Below are 17,781 nucleotides of genomic sequence, written 5' to 3'. Positions count from 1 at the left end.
GTGGCCACCAACACAACCAGTTTCTAGGGAGAGCAAAGTTGGTTTCCTGTAACGGGTGTTCTCCAAGAACAGCAGGATGTTAGTCCTCACACATGGGTGACCATAATCGGATGGAGCCCAGCACAGACCTTTGATCTCAAAGATTCTAGAACTTTCAAACATGCCCTACTGAGCATGTGCAGCTGTAGTTATCACCCTGCCCCCAGGCAGAATCCCTCAGATCCTAATATAGCTAATACATGGAGAAACCAACCCCCAGGGGAAGCAGGTGGGTTTCATGAGGACTACCATCCTGCTGTCCTCGGAGAATACCTGTTACCTCACACATGGATGAATACCAAGCTATAGACTGTCCGAGAAGGACAAAGCGGAAAACTGCAGTGCTGAAAGCACTGCCTCTCTCCCTTTTGCCTGTGAGGCAGCTGACCCACAAGGTGTCTAGACAGGAAAAAGAGTTGGTTTCTACAAAGAGAAAACCATAGAAAAGACTGAGACACATAATCCCAATGCGTAGCAGGGACGCCTGAGGCAGTGGAGTAATGCGAGTGCCAAACATGAAATATACTCCGCATCATGGAAAACATTACCAGCAGGGTTTCCGATCAGTAAACCATGACGACAGTATGTCTAGAACCCTCTGGACACAGGAAAATGCCTAGAGATGTAACCGCACAGTTTTCTTCGGTGTTACAAGACAACCGAAAAACCAACTGGGGCTCGAGAACTCCCCAGAAAGAAACTGCCATCTACTGACCTCCGAAGGACAGAGTGTCTCGGCAGAACCATGCTCATGTTTGGCCAATAGGCATAATGGGCAGAAAAACCCAAGCTACGCTTGGAAGAATAATCAGCAACAACGGCAGCGTCTGAGACAGACACTATGTGCCAAGCACCAGACATAGCTGACCCTCAGGACAGCAACAAGAGTTTCAGGGGATGAAAAGCAATCCCAGAATGGGATCGCTAGCCCAAACTCCCAAGCAGGGAGATACATTAAGTCTGAAGCTCACTCACACTGCACCCTGTCAAGGGCAGGGCTATCCATCCTGTGTACTGGATAGTTCAGGTGAGCAGGAAGGCACTTTGGGCAACCTAGTGAAATCAGAAAAGCAAAAGGCAGAATTGGCCAGAGTTTGGCGAAAATATAGGGAAAATGTGGTGTATCTTTCCCTGCAGATATACACTAAGATATACCACAAACACCTTAGATTTTCTCCCCCTCCCTCCAAAATTCCAATTGGGAAGTTGGATGGAGCAAACACCAGGCAGACCACTGGACTGCTGGGACAAGCATAAGTCGCTTGATTGTACATCTTAACCCCAGGTGAATATCTCACTGCCGATTCCAGTAGGGAGTTACCCAATGAGATAGAGCCCTCAGCCTGCTTGGTACTGACAGCGAATCCCCCAGGGAAGAAATCCATAAACACTCCATCAAGAGAAAGCAGGGGTGCCACAAGTGGAAATCCCTGTCGAACAGGATTTCTTCACCAGCCTGGAACCCTAAGGGTACCAGGGCATGGCAAGGGCAATCTCGGAACAGATTGCCCTGAACCTGGCTTAGGTATTAATACAAATTGTGGATATTTTCTTCTGAAAATTTGATGGCTGGAACATGATTGTATGAATGAGATACCAGTCTTAACCATACATTATGATTTATTGTTTACAACTTTGGTTACTGGAATACACAGATTGTGTTTGAGGGCTTTTTTGGTGGGTTAGGTATTAATACCTCAGCCTGATAGTATATACTTCCCTGAAGGAAGCACGCGGTCCAGTAAATGGAACAATCATTGCCTGAACCAGGACCCCCCCCTGTCCACTGACAGGGTTATCCCTAAAATGGGGGAATTATAGCTGGCAAGTCACTGCAACCAAAAAGCAGCATCTCTGTTGCAGGGTCCCATATCTCCCAACTCCTCAGTCATGGATATGGCGATAGGTTGAAAGGCATACTTGACAACTAGATGGATTAGAACACTCCTCAATGAGGTAGGGTTCTGCAGGTGAGAATGACTGGCAATAGTGGTCCTCATCAAAAATCGTCCATTGAGCTCAGCAGGTATCAAAGGTGAGATCTGGCGGGAGAAACCCCTCATCTTCACCAGGGAGCTACTCTGGAAAGGCTCCCTCATGAAATAGACCTGCTGTGCCTTAGGGCGACCTAAGGAGAGTGCTACCACTCGACCGGCTTTCGGATCCCATGAGGAATCGAGAGCGAGCGCCAGTCAAAAGCAGTGACAAGTCTTCTCCGGGAAACGGAGAATGAGGGACACCCCTTTCAGGGGTGGATAACCAGGTGTCCAGAGGGAAACCCAAAAGAGTTGCCCTGGAACTCAATCGAATCCCCGCTTCCTGAAGGGACAGGAAAGCAATGGGAATTGAAGCCTTCTGATCCCGAAAAACCTGTGAATTCTCTAGTTGAGAGTGGGGATGCCATCACTGCTCGCTGAGGTTCAGAAGCGACCAATCTGCCATTGGCAGCCACCCTCGGATGGGGAAGGCCACCATGGTAATCACAGAAGTGGCCCCAGCAAGAATGGTCAGATGATCGCTGCTGTCTTGCCCCGGTATTGGCCTACAAGGAGATGCACTAATTCAAAGAACTGGGGCTCCAGTTCAGCAATAAACCTGCTAGGGACAGAGCCCCAGGGGCTTCCCCAAAAAGGGGATTTGTGACACGGAAGGGGTAGAAAGAACATTCCTCTTCTGAGGAAGATGACGACTTCCGACACTACCCTCCTGGTGCACTACCCTTAGGATATTGATCAACAAGGCAACCAAGAGGACAATGGCAACCAAGAGCAACAGGCTTTCATGGCCAAGACTGATCAAAGTGGCATGGAACACATGCAAAAAAAAAAAAAAAAGTGTGTGTGGGGAGGGGGGGGGGGGGGTCAGTGAGGCTATTCAACCAAAAACATACAACCCCCCCCAACAGTTTATAATATTAAAAGTATTTTTTCAGCCTTTTATAATTTATCTTTTGAAATTTATTTATTTATTTTTTTATAGAGGAGAAAAAGACCTCAGAAAACATGAACATGATAAAAACTTCAATCATGGGTATTGAAAAAACTACTCTTTTTTAGTCTTTTAAAACTTGATTCTAATGAAAATGTAGTGAATCACGTTTCACAACATATTCTTTGCTTCTATGAAATATAGTCCATAGTCCCATCAATTTGGTGATTAAAGTCAATCAGACTTATCTTATACTTTATGTCTTTCTTGATGCATTTTTTCAAATATCTGCATGCATCTTTTCCAAATGTGAAAACTGGAAGTAAAAAATAGCATATAATAGTTACTTATACTTTATATAATGATCCGAAATCACATTCCATTTTCGATCCTAGTGGTTTCATATGAGATTATCTAAACATTGAAAAACTTTAAAAAGTGTAAGATACTATAAATCTTTTTTAAATAAGTTACAAAGATAAATTATAAAGATCTGAGAAGATACGTTTAATATTATATATTGTGGTAAGATCTGTGTGTGTGTGTTTAAGTTGGCATTGACAATAAAGTGTTACAAAATACAACCTCTCTTACTACATACAATATTACAGATAGGAAAAAAGAAGTTAGAGAGGAGACTTCTGCAAGATCAGTGAAAGGGAAGTCCTTATCTGAACAAGTTATAGACTCCCTTCCAAGTGATGGGAAGGTCTCTGCACAGCTGGTGGCTCCAGAGATAGAGGTCTCAAAGAATACTCAAGGTTTGATCACCTGCTCTATTCCAGTTAACCCAGCTTTAATAACTTTGGAGTCTTTATGGCCAGCAAAACGTATGGAGAAGTCAATAACTGCTAGAATTAATAGTGTGTTATCTTCAACATGGGTGTGACACACTCAGGTGAGCTCTCATTCACAATTAAAGATCATGGAAGTAAAATAAGTGAAGGAGCAGCCTAGTTGTTAGAGAAACAGGCTGTGAACTAGAGAAATCAGGGTTCAAATCCCACTGCTGCTCCTAGTGACCTTGGGCAAGTCACTTTATCCTCCAATCCTCCATTGCCTCAGGTACAAACTTACTGGGTCATTTATCAATTTGCGATAGGGCTTTAACACGCACGTTAAAGCCCTATCGCACATGATAAATAACGCAACGCAAATGCGTATGCAAATTTCACACTGATTATTCCAGTGGGAGGATACAACATACGATTTAGCGACAGAAATAACTACACCTATTTTCAGTGTGTTGTGCTTGTGATAGTCTTGCGATACAGAGAAAATATTTTTAGCACAGAGAGAGAAAGATAGAGACTCTGTACATCCATTGTGACTACAAATCTTTAGTGATGTCAATTTTACTATGAATACCTCAGAATGTTTCTGTAACAGCACCCCCTAACCACCCCCCTTCTGAAACCTACCCCGATTCAAAATGCCCCTCTCCAGAGACTGGCTCTCTCTCCCCCTCCGCCATGTATTAATTAGCATGTGAAAAAAACCCAGCGCAGGTGTGATAAATTTATCGTACCTTGCGGAAATTGCTGGGTAATTAACACGCCCCCCCCGTGTACTATTTCTGCTATATTTATAGCATTTTGATAAATCTAGGCTTTAGATTGAGAGCTCTTTGACTGTATGCCAATCTTGAAAATTATGCTAAGAGGCTTAATCTTCATTTATTGAATTTTCTAAAATCCTCATTGATAATGCCATTGGATGTGTTAAAAAAAAAAAGGTACCTGAAATTTTTGAAAATACCATTATAATCTGTTCCTCCTATATCCACGGTTTTTCTCTGCCTACTGAGGGAAACTGTTAAGGACAATACGATTTCAGACAGTTTAGAATTAGCTACCTTTTTGCAGAATTCTCAAATAGAAGTTTCTGGAAGGGTTACCTTGTTCGTTACTTTTGCTTTGGAACCTGGTAAGGACTGGACAATGAAAATGTTCTCCTGTATTAAAAATAATGTACTTATGGTTTATAAACAGCCATCTTTCCCGACGTAGCTAGAACATACAGTTAAGGAGGAAATCTTTTTGATGATGAAACAAAGGGTGGCTGTCTTAGGTGCCACCTGTTTGTTGAAGTTTCCTTGTAAACGTCAGGTGAAGTTGCTGGAATGACAGCTTTGTCTTATGACCTTAACCAATTAAGAGGTTCCCTGTAAAACAGAGCTATACCTAAAAATGCTGTCAAATTGTGTCATTAGTCATCTTGAACAGTGGCTTTATTTGAATTTATTGTTAGGGAATAAATATCTGTGTTGTATGCTGCCCCTATTTTGGAGCTCTAAATATTGTGGTGCAATTTGTGTTAACATTTTTTTTTATTCTTGTATATTTATCAGGATACTACTACTATCAAATTATCTTGAGATGTGATTATGGAAACTTTAAATCAAGAAAGTAAATATATGTATAAATGATTTGGCAAAGGGAGTGATGAATGAGGTTAGCAAAACTGGATATGACACAAAATTATTCATAATAGTTAAATCACAAGCCGATTGTGAGGAACTACAAGGCGGCCCTTGTTACACTGGGGAACTGTGCATCTATGTGGCAGGTGAAATTTAATATGGAGAAGTGCAAAATGATACATATGGGGAAGAATAATACAAACTATAGTTATACAATTCTTGGTTCCATGTTAGGCATCACCACCCAGAAAAAGGATTTTGGCGTCACTGTGGAAAATACTTTGAAATCCTCAATGTGTATAGCAGCACTCAAAAAAGCATAAACAATATTAAATGTTATAAGGAAAGGAATGGAAAACAAAACAGGAGATATAATACTTCTGTACTGATTCACAGTGCAACCACTCCTTGAGTAATGTGTTCAATTCTGGTCACCCAATCTTAAAAAAATATATAGCTGAACTAGGAAAGGTTTAGAGAAGGGCAACCAAAATGTTAAAGGGGATGGAACAACTCCCCTGTGATGAAAGGCTAAACTGGTTAGGGATCTTCAGTCTGGAGAAGAGAAGCTAAGAGGAGATATGATACAGATCTATAAAATCATGAGTGGAGTAGAATGGGTAAATAGGGAATGGCTGTTTCTCCTTCCCAATAGCACTAGAACTGAGGGACACTCCATGAAGGTAAAAGATAGCAAATCAGAGAAAATATTTTGTTTTACTCTGTGCACAATTAAACTGTGGAATTTGTTGTCAGAAGATGTGGTGAAAGCAGTTAGCTTAGCTGGGTTTAAAAAGGATATTAGCAATTTACAGCAGCAATTTCAAAACAATAGACAAGTTCCTGGAGGAAAATTTCATAGGCTACTATCAGCCATGTAGACTTGGGAAGGCCTCTGCTTATCCATGGTTATGAGCAAGGAGGAAGGGATCTATTCTTTGGGATCTTGCCAGGTACTTGAGATCTTTATTGGCCACCTTCAAGTCAGGATGCTGGGCTTGATGGACCTTTCGTCTCAGCCAGTATGGCATTTCTTACATTCTCCGGCTTCACTCTGTTTGGCTGGATTCACCCAACATGGCCCATGTTTCAGCACTCTCTCTGTGCTTGCATCGGAGGTATTCTTCTAAGTTCTATCATCAAATTGGACAGATGCTTCACAAATAAATAATTTCATATATAGAAGCGATTATAACAAAAAAGACCATTAGAGAAAAGATGAGCAAAGATACTGCCCTGTGAATATGGATAGCTTTAAATATATGATGCCTCTGCTTTATATAATAAAACATTTTTGTTCTATTTTAAACACTTACTTCATGCTGTTTATAACTCATCACTAATTTTCTATATAGTTCACGGTTTAATTACGTATTGCATGTAGCCATTCCCATTACAGAGTCTGTTTCACATTAAAGCTTTAGCATCTTGTCCTTCTATGCCTGTAAATCATATTGTCATTTACCCAACACCATACTCTTGCTTGAGTTAGGAATGCTTGCTCCATAAGTGAGTTTTGAAGTATCTCTTCTTTTGCTTAATAGACAGCACATCTCTTTCTTTTCAGGGCTATACTCTGTTTTCCACCGTTTTCTCTTAAGTATGCATATTTTGCTCAACAATAGCATCAATTTCTGTGCAATTTCTGTCACCCCTTTTCTGCTGGTAACACCACTACCAGAATCATTCAAGAGGTGCATAGAAACACACTCACCACCCATAGTTACATCTGCAAACTACTGGCTTCTGAACAAGGCAAGATAAAATAAAGCCATTAGATGTGACATGTACTCAGAGTCAAATCTTGTTTAATAGACACTTCCTGGATAATACATCACTGGATGAAACCCATCATTTTTTCCCATATGATGGGAGTTTTCAGATAAAGAAACTTTGGAAGTAAGGTGCTCTACTGTATATTTACCTTGTCTAATTCTCATCAACATAGATCTGTTAACAGCAAACAACAAATGCAAAAATTCATGCTCTAGAGATCTGCTTCTTTTCATTATAAACTGCACAACTTTCTCAATAATGTATGTTTATAGCAACAATTAAACTTCAGTTACAGAAGAAAAGATCCTTAAAGACATACTGTACAAAATATTCTGTTTAAAATAATTTAAACAAGTATGCATGAGATTTAAATTTTTCTTCCTTTTCCTTCTTGCATATATGCAGTTGTTACTAGATCAGTGTTTAAAGCACAATAGCTCTGGTACATAACGTTGGGCATGTACATTTTTTTTTTTTTTTTTTAACTATTCAAAAATTTTATAGCAATAAAACAATATACACTAACATTGTGAGTATCTTCAGCATGCCCAAAGATTGCTGGTAGTTTTAAAAAGACAGCTCTGTACCCCTAGTGCTTCAGTATATAAAAATAAATTGTTTATAGCCATTTCACTCAGTCCCTACTCACCTGCCATCCGCTCATCTGTCTCCCTGTTTCCATCATCTGAATACCGTGCAAAGTCCAAGGAATCAAGGGTACTGATGCTTCCAGCTCGGTCTGCAGCACAGAGAAGGAAATCATTATTTGTTGACAATTTACTCTGACAATATACAAATGCACATTTATGCAGAGAAGCAGAACAATCTCAAACAAATTCATCATTTAGCTTTTGATGAAAATGAAAAAAATCAGATTAAAATTTGCTATTAGCCACTGTCACATTTGCAAATTCTTTATTGGCAGATTTTACCCATAAGTCCACTGGAAATTCATTTAAGATAAAAGAAAAGGAACATTGCTTTTAAGTTCTGGTAAGAAGGTAATTTTAGGCAGCTTAGCTAGATCCCTGGAAGATGTTGTGATGGATCAGAACAGGCTCTACTAATTGATGATTATTGCATATAAGTTGCACGATACTATCATGTCCTTCTGGAGACCTAGGATGGATCTGGTGTCTCTGGGGTGATCAAAGATTAAGACCTGGTGTTTCAACACCTTGGAAGATCAAACGCTAAAGACTAGTACCGATACCAATGAACTGATAATGAGTTAAGACATTTGGTATCTCTTAACAAGTGGGGAGATCAGACTAGTACTGAAATACCTTCCTCGATAAAGTGCAAATTGAAACACCTAACTTGCGGAGGGATATATAAGGCATTACACATTTGCTTATTTTAGTTGGATGATCTGAAAGGAACAAAGAGTGAATCAGCTGGTTCTTTTTAGGGTGCCCAAGCTCACAGTCTTCCAAGTTTCCAAGGACACTGGCTTATAGATGGAAGACATAAGGGAAGTGTTCTTTGTTATCCTTTGATTAATATTCTATCTTTATTTCTGTTTCCTATTTATCTGTATTGATTTATGTACAGATTACTGTAATACTGTATTCAATTTTGACATTACTTATCTTTGTTGATTTATTATCAATATATTTACAACATTTAACGAATTAAGTTTTGCTTTACCAGATTGTGTGTAGAGTGTTCTATGACATAATATAAAATATACCCCATACGGTCACGACACACAGTTCTTTTAAAGAGAACTGCTATGAGCCGGCTATTATCATGAAGGTTGTGGAAGTCAACAGCAAATTATGGTAACTAGGCAAGATTTTAACCAAAACACAAATGTACAATCCATCTAACATCACTGATAGCTATTAGATCTCGCTTTAGTAGGGCATCACTGAAATAGCAGGGATGCCTTTTATTCCTGCTCAAGTTGCTTCCTTTGAACTGTGGCTGCCTCATGGTCATGTTCAATGGATTTTTACTGAACTGAAATAATCAATGAGATTACTAGGAAGTAAAGGTTTTATTGTATTATCTGGGTTACATACAATCCCTAAAGACAATTTTGCCTTTAGTTTCATTTGCCTTCTGTAATGCACACTGATAGCCTGAGCTCTGGCAGGTTTTTTTGGGGTTGTTTTTTTTAAGAGCAGAAAGAGAACTAGCTGAAGGTTTAGGGAAAAACAGTAGAAGGAGGAGTGTGTAAAATAATACATAATCAGAGAGAATGGAAAGAAAGTACAAAGTGACATGTGGGAAGTAAATGATCCTGTGTGAAGTATACTGTAGAGAAACTGCCAACCTAATGGAAAATACTAACATTTCATCAAGAATTTAGATAAGTATATGCAAACATCTCTTGTTATGTATGTATAATTTATATTTATTTATTGTCATAGCCTGAATGGGCACTACTATGACAAATATTGCCTCAGTTATGCTTCACTGCACTTTTTTTTGTGGATGGCACCTTTGGTTTGTCATATAGGATTAATGAGATAACCATGTATAAGACAGAGGGGCAGTGTCGAGCAATCAGATACAACTAAAATAAACCTATCCCCTGAGGTCCTCTCCCCACATATAAAGGTTTTTAACCAGAGACAAGATAAGAACTGCAAAGCATCTTGGCTCTCAGATCAAAAGAAATCCCATACTACTGAACTAGTGTAAAACTTATCAGCCTGAACAGTAACATGTTAATGTAGAGATCGGGAACGGGGGTCCTATCTCACATTCGACACAAGAGCCCAAAATGTTTTGCTATAGGTAACTGTTTCACCATCTTTCATAAAAAGAAAGACAAAACGCAGCAGTCTGTATCACAATTGCAACTGCAAAGCGATGTGTCAGGCCAAAGCCAGCAGAGGGCACTGCAGTGCAGAAAGATTCCTCAAAGCCATCTCTCTAAGGCCAATAAGCATTCAAAGTCGTTATTTCAGGAATGTATATCTCCTATTGAATTTTAGCCACTGGAAAATACACAAAATGCTCAATTATAAATATTGTGTAAAAATATAATAAACGGGCCGTAAAAAATTATTTTGTTGCATTTCTTGAATTGTTTTGATTTTAATTTCTACAGATACCATTTAATTTGGCTACATGCTACATACACAATCTCAAAAGCTGAAAGTAATTTGCAACTAACATTTCTTGGACTGGTTGGCAAAAACTGGTCATGCTAAAAGATTCTCTAAAAACCAGCTAATTTAGAGGAGAACTTTGCACTTTGAATTTTTTTTTTTTAATTCTAATACTATATTTCTTTAAGAATTAAAATCAAGAATACTGGATTACAGAAATACATTGGATGAGCAAACAAATAGCTTATATGAACAATTCAAAAGAAAAACATTCATCCCGGCATCACTATTTGTATGCAATATTGAGTGCAGTATCAGCACAAAGCTGTGAATTAAAAAGTTATCGTTGTATTGGCATGGAAAGAAATACCTTTTACTTACAAAGTTCTGCACATAGCATATCTATAAACAACTTACTGTATTTGGAATCAAAGGAGAATCAGGCATACATGTATTTGATTTTGTTTGCAGTCATCTGCCTAACAGCTCAGTTCATCTTATATAGTTCAAGAAGAAAAGTGATATCTACCATTGCTATCAACGATGCTATTTTGTCTGGAAATCTATTGTAATCAGTTGACTAGTTCATTTTTTCCTAACCAAAAACCTTTATTCAAGTGTTAATAGATTTTGTCAACTGGGATATGCAACATAAAGTAATTGGTGGTTGCTCCAAATTTTAGCAGAAAAATATAAGATCAAGAAAAAAGTAAAAAACCATAAGTCAAGTTGATTTCACAACTCTTGAAACGTTTTACTTTTTGGCAAAAAACACCGTTCCATTCTAGAAAGATACTGTCTAGTCTTACTGCAGATTCATGTTTTGCATGTCCATGAGATTTGCAGGGTTTAAAACTAGAAAATACGTTTACTTGACAAGTAACTTGTGAAATACATTCCTGAATCTGCTGCACTGTCACTAAGACAGCTGAATGTGAATCTTGTAGATCTACAGCTTCATGGACTTGTTACTGAAATTAATAAGGTGGTTTTACCAATGCAATAGCAGTGTCAGTAGTATTCATCATTAAGTACTGTTTTTGATATGAAGGTTGGTAACGATGCTAGTTATGTCCACAGCTTTTTTTTTTTTACACTCTGTCTGTGCTGACATCTCGTACCTTTTATGAAGGCAGTGCAGACAGCAACCTACACAGGCCAAAGAGATATAGCACATGCAGGTGATGGTGCAGGAAAAGGTGGTGCCTGGTGTCATCAGTGGCCATGCGGGCCGAAGAGTGTCTCATGTAGAGCTTATGAAACAGCCAGGGAAGAAGGAGAACTGCAGTGCTGCTGCTGCTGCCTAAACAGAGAAACTGCTGGCTGGAGATAGGTTGGGGATATGAGAGAGAGAGCGTTTGAAAGAGAGGGACTGCTGGAGACTGGGGGGGGGGGGGGGGGGGGCGGCAGAGGTCAAAATAGAGGAACTGTTGGGGCCAGGGGGAGGCTGAGAGAGATAGTGCCATGGTGACACTGGTCAGATGATATCAGGGTGTAAAAAAGGGTGAGAGAACAGTAGTTTTGATATGTTGAACTTGTGCTTTAGCAATAAGCCTGGTCACATGCCTCCATATCCGTCCACCCATTCTGTCTCCTCTGTCCCAGCTGACTGCACCAGCTGATATCAGATAAACAGGCCTTTTACTATTCTAGTATACTGTAATTTTTAAGCATTTTTGTCTCAAAAAAACCCAAAACAAAACCTTAAAAACTATTCACCTCCCCTCATCTTGTCAAATCTGAGTATGGGCACCTTTCTTTCTGGACAAAAAATATGCTTCGTTTTCCTCTTTATGTTGCTCACCACCCAGACTGCCGTATTTTCCTTGTGTGTTTTCTATCATGCCCTCCAGTATAAATTAGCTAGCTTGCCACCAGAACCTTTGAATACATTGCCAGCAAATGTTATTTTCCTTTTGGACCCGATCTTCTGTCAGGGATTTTCTGCATCCTATCATCTCATGCACTTTCATATGAAATCATGTCATTCCAGTAAATCTTAAGAGTTCTTCTCTAGTACAGCATTTCAAATGCATGAACTTTCTTTATAATCCTTTCACTGTAAGTCTATATTTCACTTCCATTTCCCAATCCTGAGAAGACGCATGCACTCAGCAGCATTTTCTTTAACGTTAAATTTGTTCTTCCTAAATAATTCCTTACAATCAAATAATATTATATAGTTAGGGAACTGATATGAAAAGAATGTCCTGAAATTTCACCGTGGAATGATAGGAAATTCTGCCATTTACATTCTGTATGCTTCAGTTACTAAATTTATTAAATTAAGGAGCACTGAGATCTATGATTATGTAATTTATTACAGTTCACGAGTGCAGCTACACAAACTGCAGTACATTTAGTTTGTTAACTTTCTGCATTTATTTCATAATGCTTCAGAAAATATTTGTTTATCAGGAGTTGCATTGCATTACAGTATTGCATGGCCCTATAGGCCATCTGGCACTGATGAACAAAATTGTTCAGCGCGTCTCTACTTCCCCCTCAAATATTCAACCCGTCAAGGTCAGGGAAGCCAGGAGCAGCTCTGAATAATTAAATAAATTTGGAATTTGTCCTTAAATATTAACCACCCAGCTATTAGAAAGTAAAGGAGGTAGATTTATATGGGTATAAAATTTCAGTACTTCACTGGAATTATGCATGAGTCACATGACCTTAGTTGTGCACATCAAAGAAATGTCTGGAAGATTTTCTGGAAAAAGTTTCTTGAATGTGCATGATCCGTGACCCATGTGACAGTGGACCAGCTAGCATTTTGACTTGGTTTCAGCAGTCAGTCAAGGAATTGCATCTCTCTGGACCTCTTCAAATTTTGAGTTCTTTGGCACCAAAAAGAACTGGCTGTTTGATCAGCTTTGTTTGTAGTTTGTTGCCTCCCTATACCTTTTCTAGTATTGCTACATCTTTTTTGAGAAGGAGAGACCATACAAGATTCAAGGTGGGGGCACACACACCATAGATTTATACAGAGGTGTCATGTTCTCAGTTTTATTCTCTATTCCTTTCCAAATAATTCCTAATATTCTGTAGTAAAAGCCTCATTATTAGCACTCACTAGCATTTATCCCTTTATTTTTTCACTGCTGGCAAGAAAGTTTAAACAGAATGCTAAACATTAAGGAGCACCGCACATATGGAAAAATAGTCCTAACTATGCATTCACATTGAAGGGTATCACATTAGGAGTTACCACTCAGGAAAAGGACCTTGGAATCACTGTGAATATTACATTGAATTGCCCAGCTCAGTCTGCAGCAATGATCAAAAAAGCAGATATGGCAAAAGCCCCATTATACGGCATGCATGTGGAAATAAACCGTGCCAGTTAACTGAATATGCCAATTATATGAGAGGTTTCTGCTTCCTGCTCCAGTGCAGACAGCAGAGAAAGGCTAATCTGCTCCCTAATACAACCCTTCCTCTCTTCTCCTCTCCCATTCCTTGCAGAGAACAGGATGGACGGGAGTGATAGAGGAGTGTAAAAAGCTCAAGAGTAGAGCAGAGAATAGCTAGTTTACTTTGCACGTGTCCATATTAAATGTCACGTGTCATTTAGATGGCCAGTTCCCAAGTTTCATAATCTGCTAATATTTTAAATTACTTTAAAACAGCGATTCTCAACTGGTGTGTTGCAACACACCAGTGTGTTGCCAAACACCGGAAGGTGTGTTGCAGCTCCCAGTGCCCCACTGCCTTGGTTGTACTTCCCTTCTCCCTTTTTCCAGCCCCCGTGGGCCAATGGGAAACCACCTTTCTTCTTGCCCCCCGTGCAGGCCAATCGGAAGCCTCCTCTCTTCTACCTGCCAGTGGGAGTAGGAAGAAGGGAGCAAGCCTCTAACTGGCTGATAAGGCAGGAAGAAGGGGCATCACACAGCCCGGGGGTGGGGTGGGAGGAATGGCAGTGTCGAACCCCGACGAAGCAAGGCCGCCACAGGAGCTCATCCCCGTCGCGACAACAAGGAAACCAGACCCTGAAAAAGCAAGGTTGCCACGGGAGCCCATCCCCGTGGCGGCCACAAAGAAGGCCTGCCAGAGAAAATCCACAGCGGAAATGGAGCCCATCCCTGCAGCAAAGGAAGAAGAGTTTTGACAGTAAGAACTTGTGTGTGAGAGAGAAACCGGTCAGGAAGGTGACTGGGGTGTGTGTGTGTGAGAGAGAGAGAGACTGGTCAGGAAGGTGACTGGGGTGTGTGTGTGTGAGAGAGAGAGAGAGAGAGACTGGTCAGGAAGGTGACTGGTGTGTGTGTGTGTGTGTGAGAGAGAGAGAGAGAGAGAGAGACTGGTCAGGAAGGTGACTGGGGTGTGTGTGTGTGTGAGAGAGAGAGAGACTGGTCAGGAAGGTGACTGGTGTGTGTGTGTGTGTGTGTGAGAGAGAGAGAGAGACTGGTCAGGAAGGTGACTGGGGTGTGTGTGTGTGAGAGAGAGAGAGAGAGAGAGAGAGACCGGTCAGCAAGGTGATTGGGGTGTGGGTGTGAGAGAGAGACTGAGACCGGTCAGGAAGATGACTGGGGTGTGGGTGTGAAAGAGACCGGTCTTGAAGATGACTGGGGTGTGGGTGTGAGAGAGACCGGTCTGGAAGATGACTGAGGTGTGGGTGTGAGAGAGATCGGTCTGGAAGATGACTGGGGTGTGGGTGTGAGAGAGACCGGTCAGGAAGATGACTGGGGCGTGGGTGTGAGAGAGACCGGTCAGGAAGATGACTGGGGCGTATAGTATAGCTTTACAATTATTTCTGTGTGGGGTTCTATAGCAGCTTGACTTATTCTGTTTTCCTAATAGGAAGTGTATCAGAGTTTAGGCCAGTTTTAATATTTGTAGTGTTGCCTTTTCATAGATAGGGTTGTTACTGTTTGAGTGCATTCCATAATACAGGTGTAACTTTGTGCGGCTTAGTTTGTGTGCATTATTGCAGATTCTGGGACTATGTTGGGTGCTATATTTCTCTTTCCATTTCTCCAGGTTTGCATTGCATGTAGAGTGGCTTTTTTTTTTTTGCTTTTCATTCCAGTTTCTGTCTCCATATTTATAATTTGTGATTTTTCTGTACTTGGTGAAGGTCAGTTCTGGGTGTGTGATCAAGGTGAGGTATTTTACTAGCATGTAGGCATTTGTATCAATCTTATTTGTTGTGTTTTCTCAATAGGATATGCATTAGTGGTAAATTACTGTCTTTTCATAAGGAAGGCTATTTTGCCTGGTAGTAAAGGGAGTTTGTTTTGCTTTTACTGGAATGTCATCAGAACCAGAATATCTTTTTTGTATGGCGAGTTGTACAGGGTAATGCCCTAGATCTGCTCTGCACTCATTACTGGGGGTTGAGGAGATTTCTGTGGATGCAGAGTGCATGTTTACATTTAGCCCCGTGATGGTCACATGTTCAGTGTGTCACGCATGTGAGAACCATCTGTCAGGTGTCTCCCGGCTGAAAAAAGGTTGAAAAGCATTGCTTTAAAACATTGTGTCATCTGAAAATTTGATCAACTCACTTTTTGCTCCCTTTCCTAGTCATAACTTCTTAATTCCCGGAGGAAATCATCATCAAATGCTTTCTGAAAACCTAGGGAATAGCTCAAGTCACCCACATTAGAAGTCTCTTTGGTGCATGGGTTCAAGAAACTCCCATAAAACGCAGAACTTAGAAAACAAAAAAGGGATGCCCACAATGGAGATGGGTGCATATCAGATGGATGTTTGTATGTCCAGCGCCTGCTGTTCCAGAGAGGCGTGCACATGGCTAGTCCCAGTAGAAACAACACAGTTTATCTAAGAATATGTTCTTTTTTCTTTTGAGGGGTTTGTCCCTGAAATTTGCAGGGATGGGAGGATACCTTTATAAACTGTTTTTTAATTTATTTTAAACAGCTCTTTGTGGTTTTGCAACTTTTTAACATACTGAACAAAACAAAGTTGCTCATCTGTAGATGTTCTCCATAGACAGCAGGAGAAATCAGCCACAAAACTGGGGTGACATCATCCAATGGTGCTGAGATGGAAAAGCTCCATCAGAGCTGAGAAAGACTGAAAAGTTTTGAGCAAGTGTGGACCTTCCTATGTGGCTGCTCATCTCCTCAGTCTTTCTAGCAGGCTGACTTTCAACTCTAAGGAGAGAAGAGTGGGACTGTGTGGTTGATTTGTCCTGAGGTCTACCAAAGAAAACTTCTTCCAGGAGAGCAACTTTGCTTTCTCTGTGGACAAGCAAAACAAGGATCAGCCACACAAGTGGGAACTTCCAAGCTGAGAAATGCATGGAAATCCTTGTTGTGTGTCATATTTGAGGAGTATGCAACCCTCATTTAAGTTGGGGGCTAGAAGGTAAAGTTGAATGAACTAAATAGGCTTTTTAACACACAGCTTGGTCAAAACTATCTTGGCATGAAGCATTTTCTAGGTATTTTATTTATTTATTTAATTAAAATATTTATAGTACACTTATTGTGGACACCATACTAAGCAAATTACAATACAATTATAACAAATTTCTAAAATATACAATATGAATATAAAACAAAAAATACAATAAATTAAATCCAGACCATAAATATGCTCAAAGCGCAAACAAATGTTTCCCATGATCTCAACTAGATCCTTCCTCAAATGCTTCTTCAAAGAGTAGGGCTTTTAACTGTTTGCAAAATGAACAGTAATCATCCAGAACACGTATGAGTTTCATAATGTCGGAGCAGTAAAAGGAAAAGCTTGGTTTCTAGTGGAATTTAGGTGGGCCAGTCGTATAGAAGGAATCAAACACTTCCTCTGGGACTGTAAGTTTCGTGGTAGACAATAACAATTTAGTAGCCTGGTCAGATGTGATGGTCCACAGTTTCAGAGATTTAAAAGCAAGGGATATATTTTGAATGCAGATCATTGTTAGGTTATTCATATTAGTCCCACAAAAGGGGGAGTCATATAGTCCCATGGCAGGCCTCTTAAAGTAGCCTTGGAAAGTCCAACGTACAAACCATTACAACAATCAACAGTTGAAAGTACAAAGGCCTGCACAACAGTATTACCAAGCAGTAAATATATGTGTGGAACACTAGGTGGCTGTTCTTTGTGTCTCTATTGATGTAGAGCGAGGATGTGCTAAGGAAGTTACTTACTGAAGCCATGAGCAGATGGGCAATTATTTCACTTTGAAGATGTGACCCTGACTGAGATGCAATCAGAGATCCAAGTTGAAAAAGAGTTCCCTTTGTACCTGACAAACTCTGCTTGCCTGGGCTGTAGGTGATGAATAACTGAAGACTTTCTGTAAGATACTGCTCTTTTTGAACAGAACTACAAGACTCGTCTGCAGTCCAAAGTATGGCAATCCCTGTTTGTTAATGTGTGGCCTTGAAAAATGTTAGCAAGACAATAGATTGATTTAAATTACATTTAGAGACCACTTTTGGTAAATATTTGGGATGAGTTTTCAAAACTCCTCTGTTACAAAACTTTTGGGTATAAGGCTTGTAGCTCGCTTACTCTATGGGCATATGTAACTGCTACTAAAAATAAAACTTATAGATGCTATAGAGGATTTAG

The 17,781-nt window shown here is 40.1% G+C and overlaps 1 protein-coding gene across 8 annotated transcripts in view; it reads right to left on the bottom strand.

Annotated features, from left to right (window-relative positions):
- Positions 1–17,781, bottom strand: part of RELCH (RAB11 binding and LisH domain, coiled-coil and HEAT repeat containing) — a 500,624-nt gene that overhangs the window by 409,855 nt on the left and 72,988 nt on the right. For all 8 annotated transcript variants that reach the window (XR_003854685.1, XM_029590486.1, XM_029590488.1 and 5 more), the window contains exon 2: positions 7,815–7,904. Coding sequence is in view for 7 of the 8 variants with exons in the window: in XM_029590486.1 (XP_029446346.1) it covers positions 7,815–7,904 (90 nt within the window). In the remaining variant the exon portion in view is untranslated. The remainder of the gene's footprint in view (positions 1–7,814; positions 7,905–17,781) is intronic.

Source organism: Rhinatrema bivittatum, chromosome 2 (genome assembly GCF_901001135.1).
Source record: "Rhinatrema bivittatum chromosome 2, aRhiBiv1.1, whole genome shotgun sequence".
Lineage (NCBI taxonomy): Eukaryota > Metazoa > Chordata > Amphibia > Gymnophiona > Rhinatrematidae > Rhinatrema > Rhinatrema bivittatum.
This window is presented reverse-complemented; position numbering and strand designations above follow the sequence as displayed.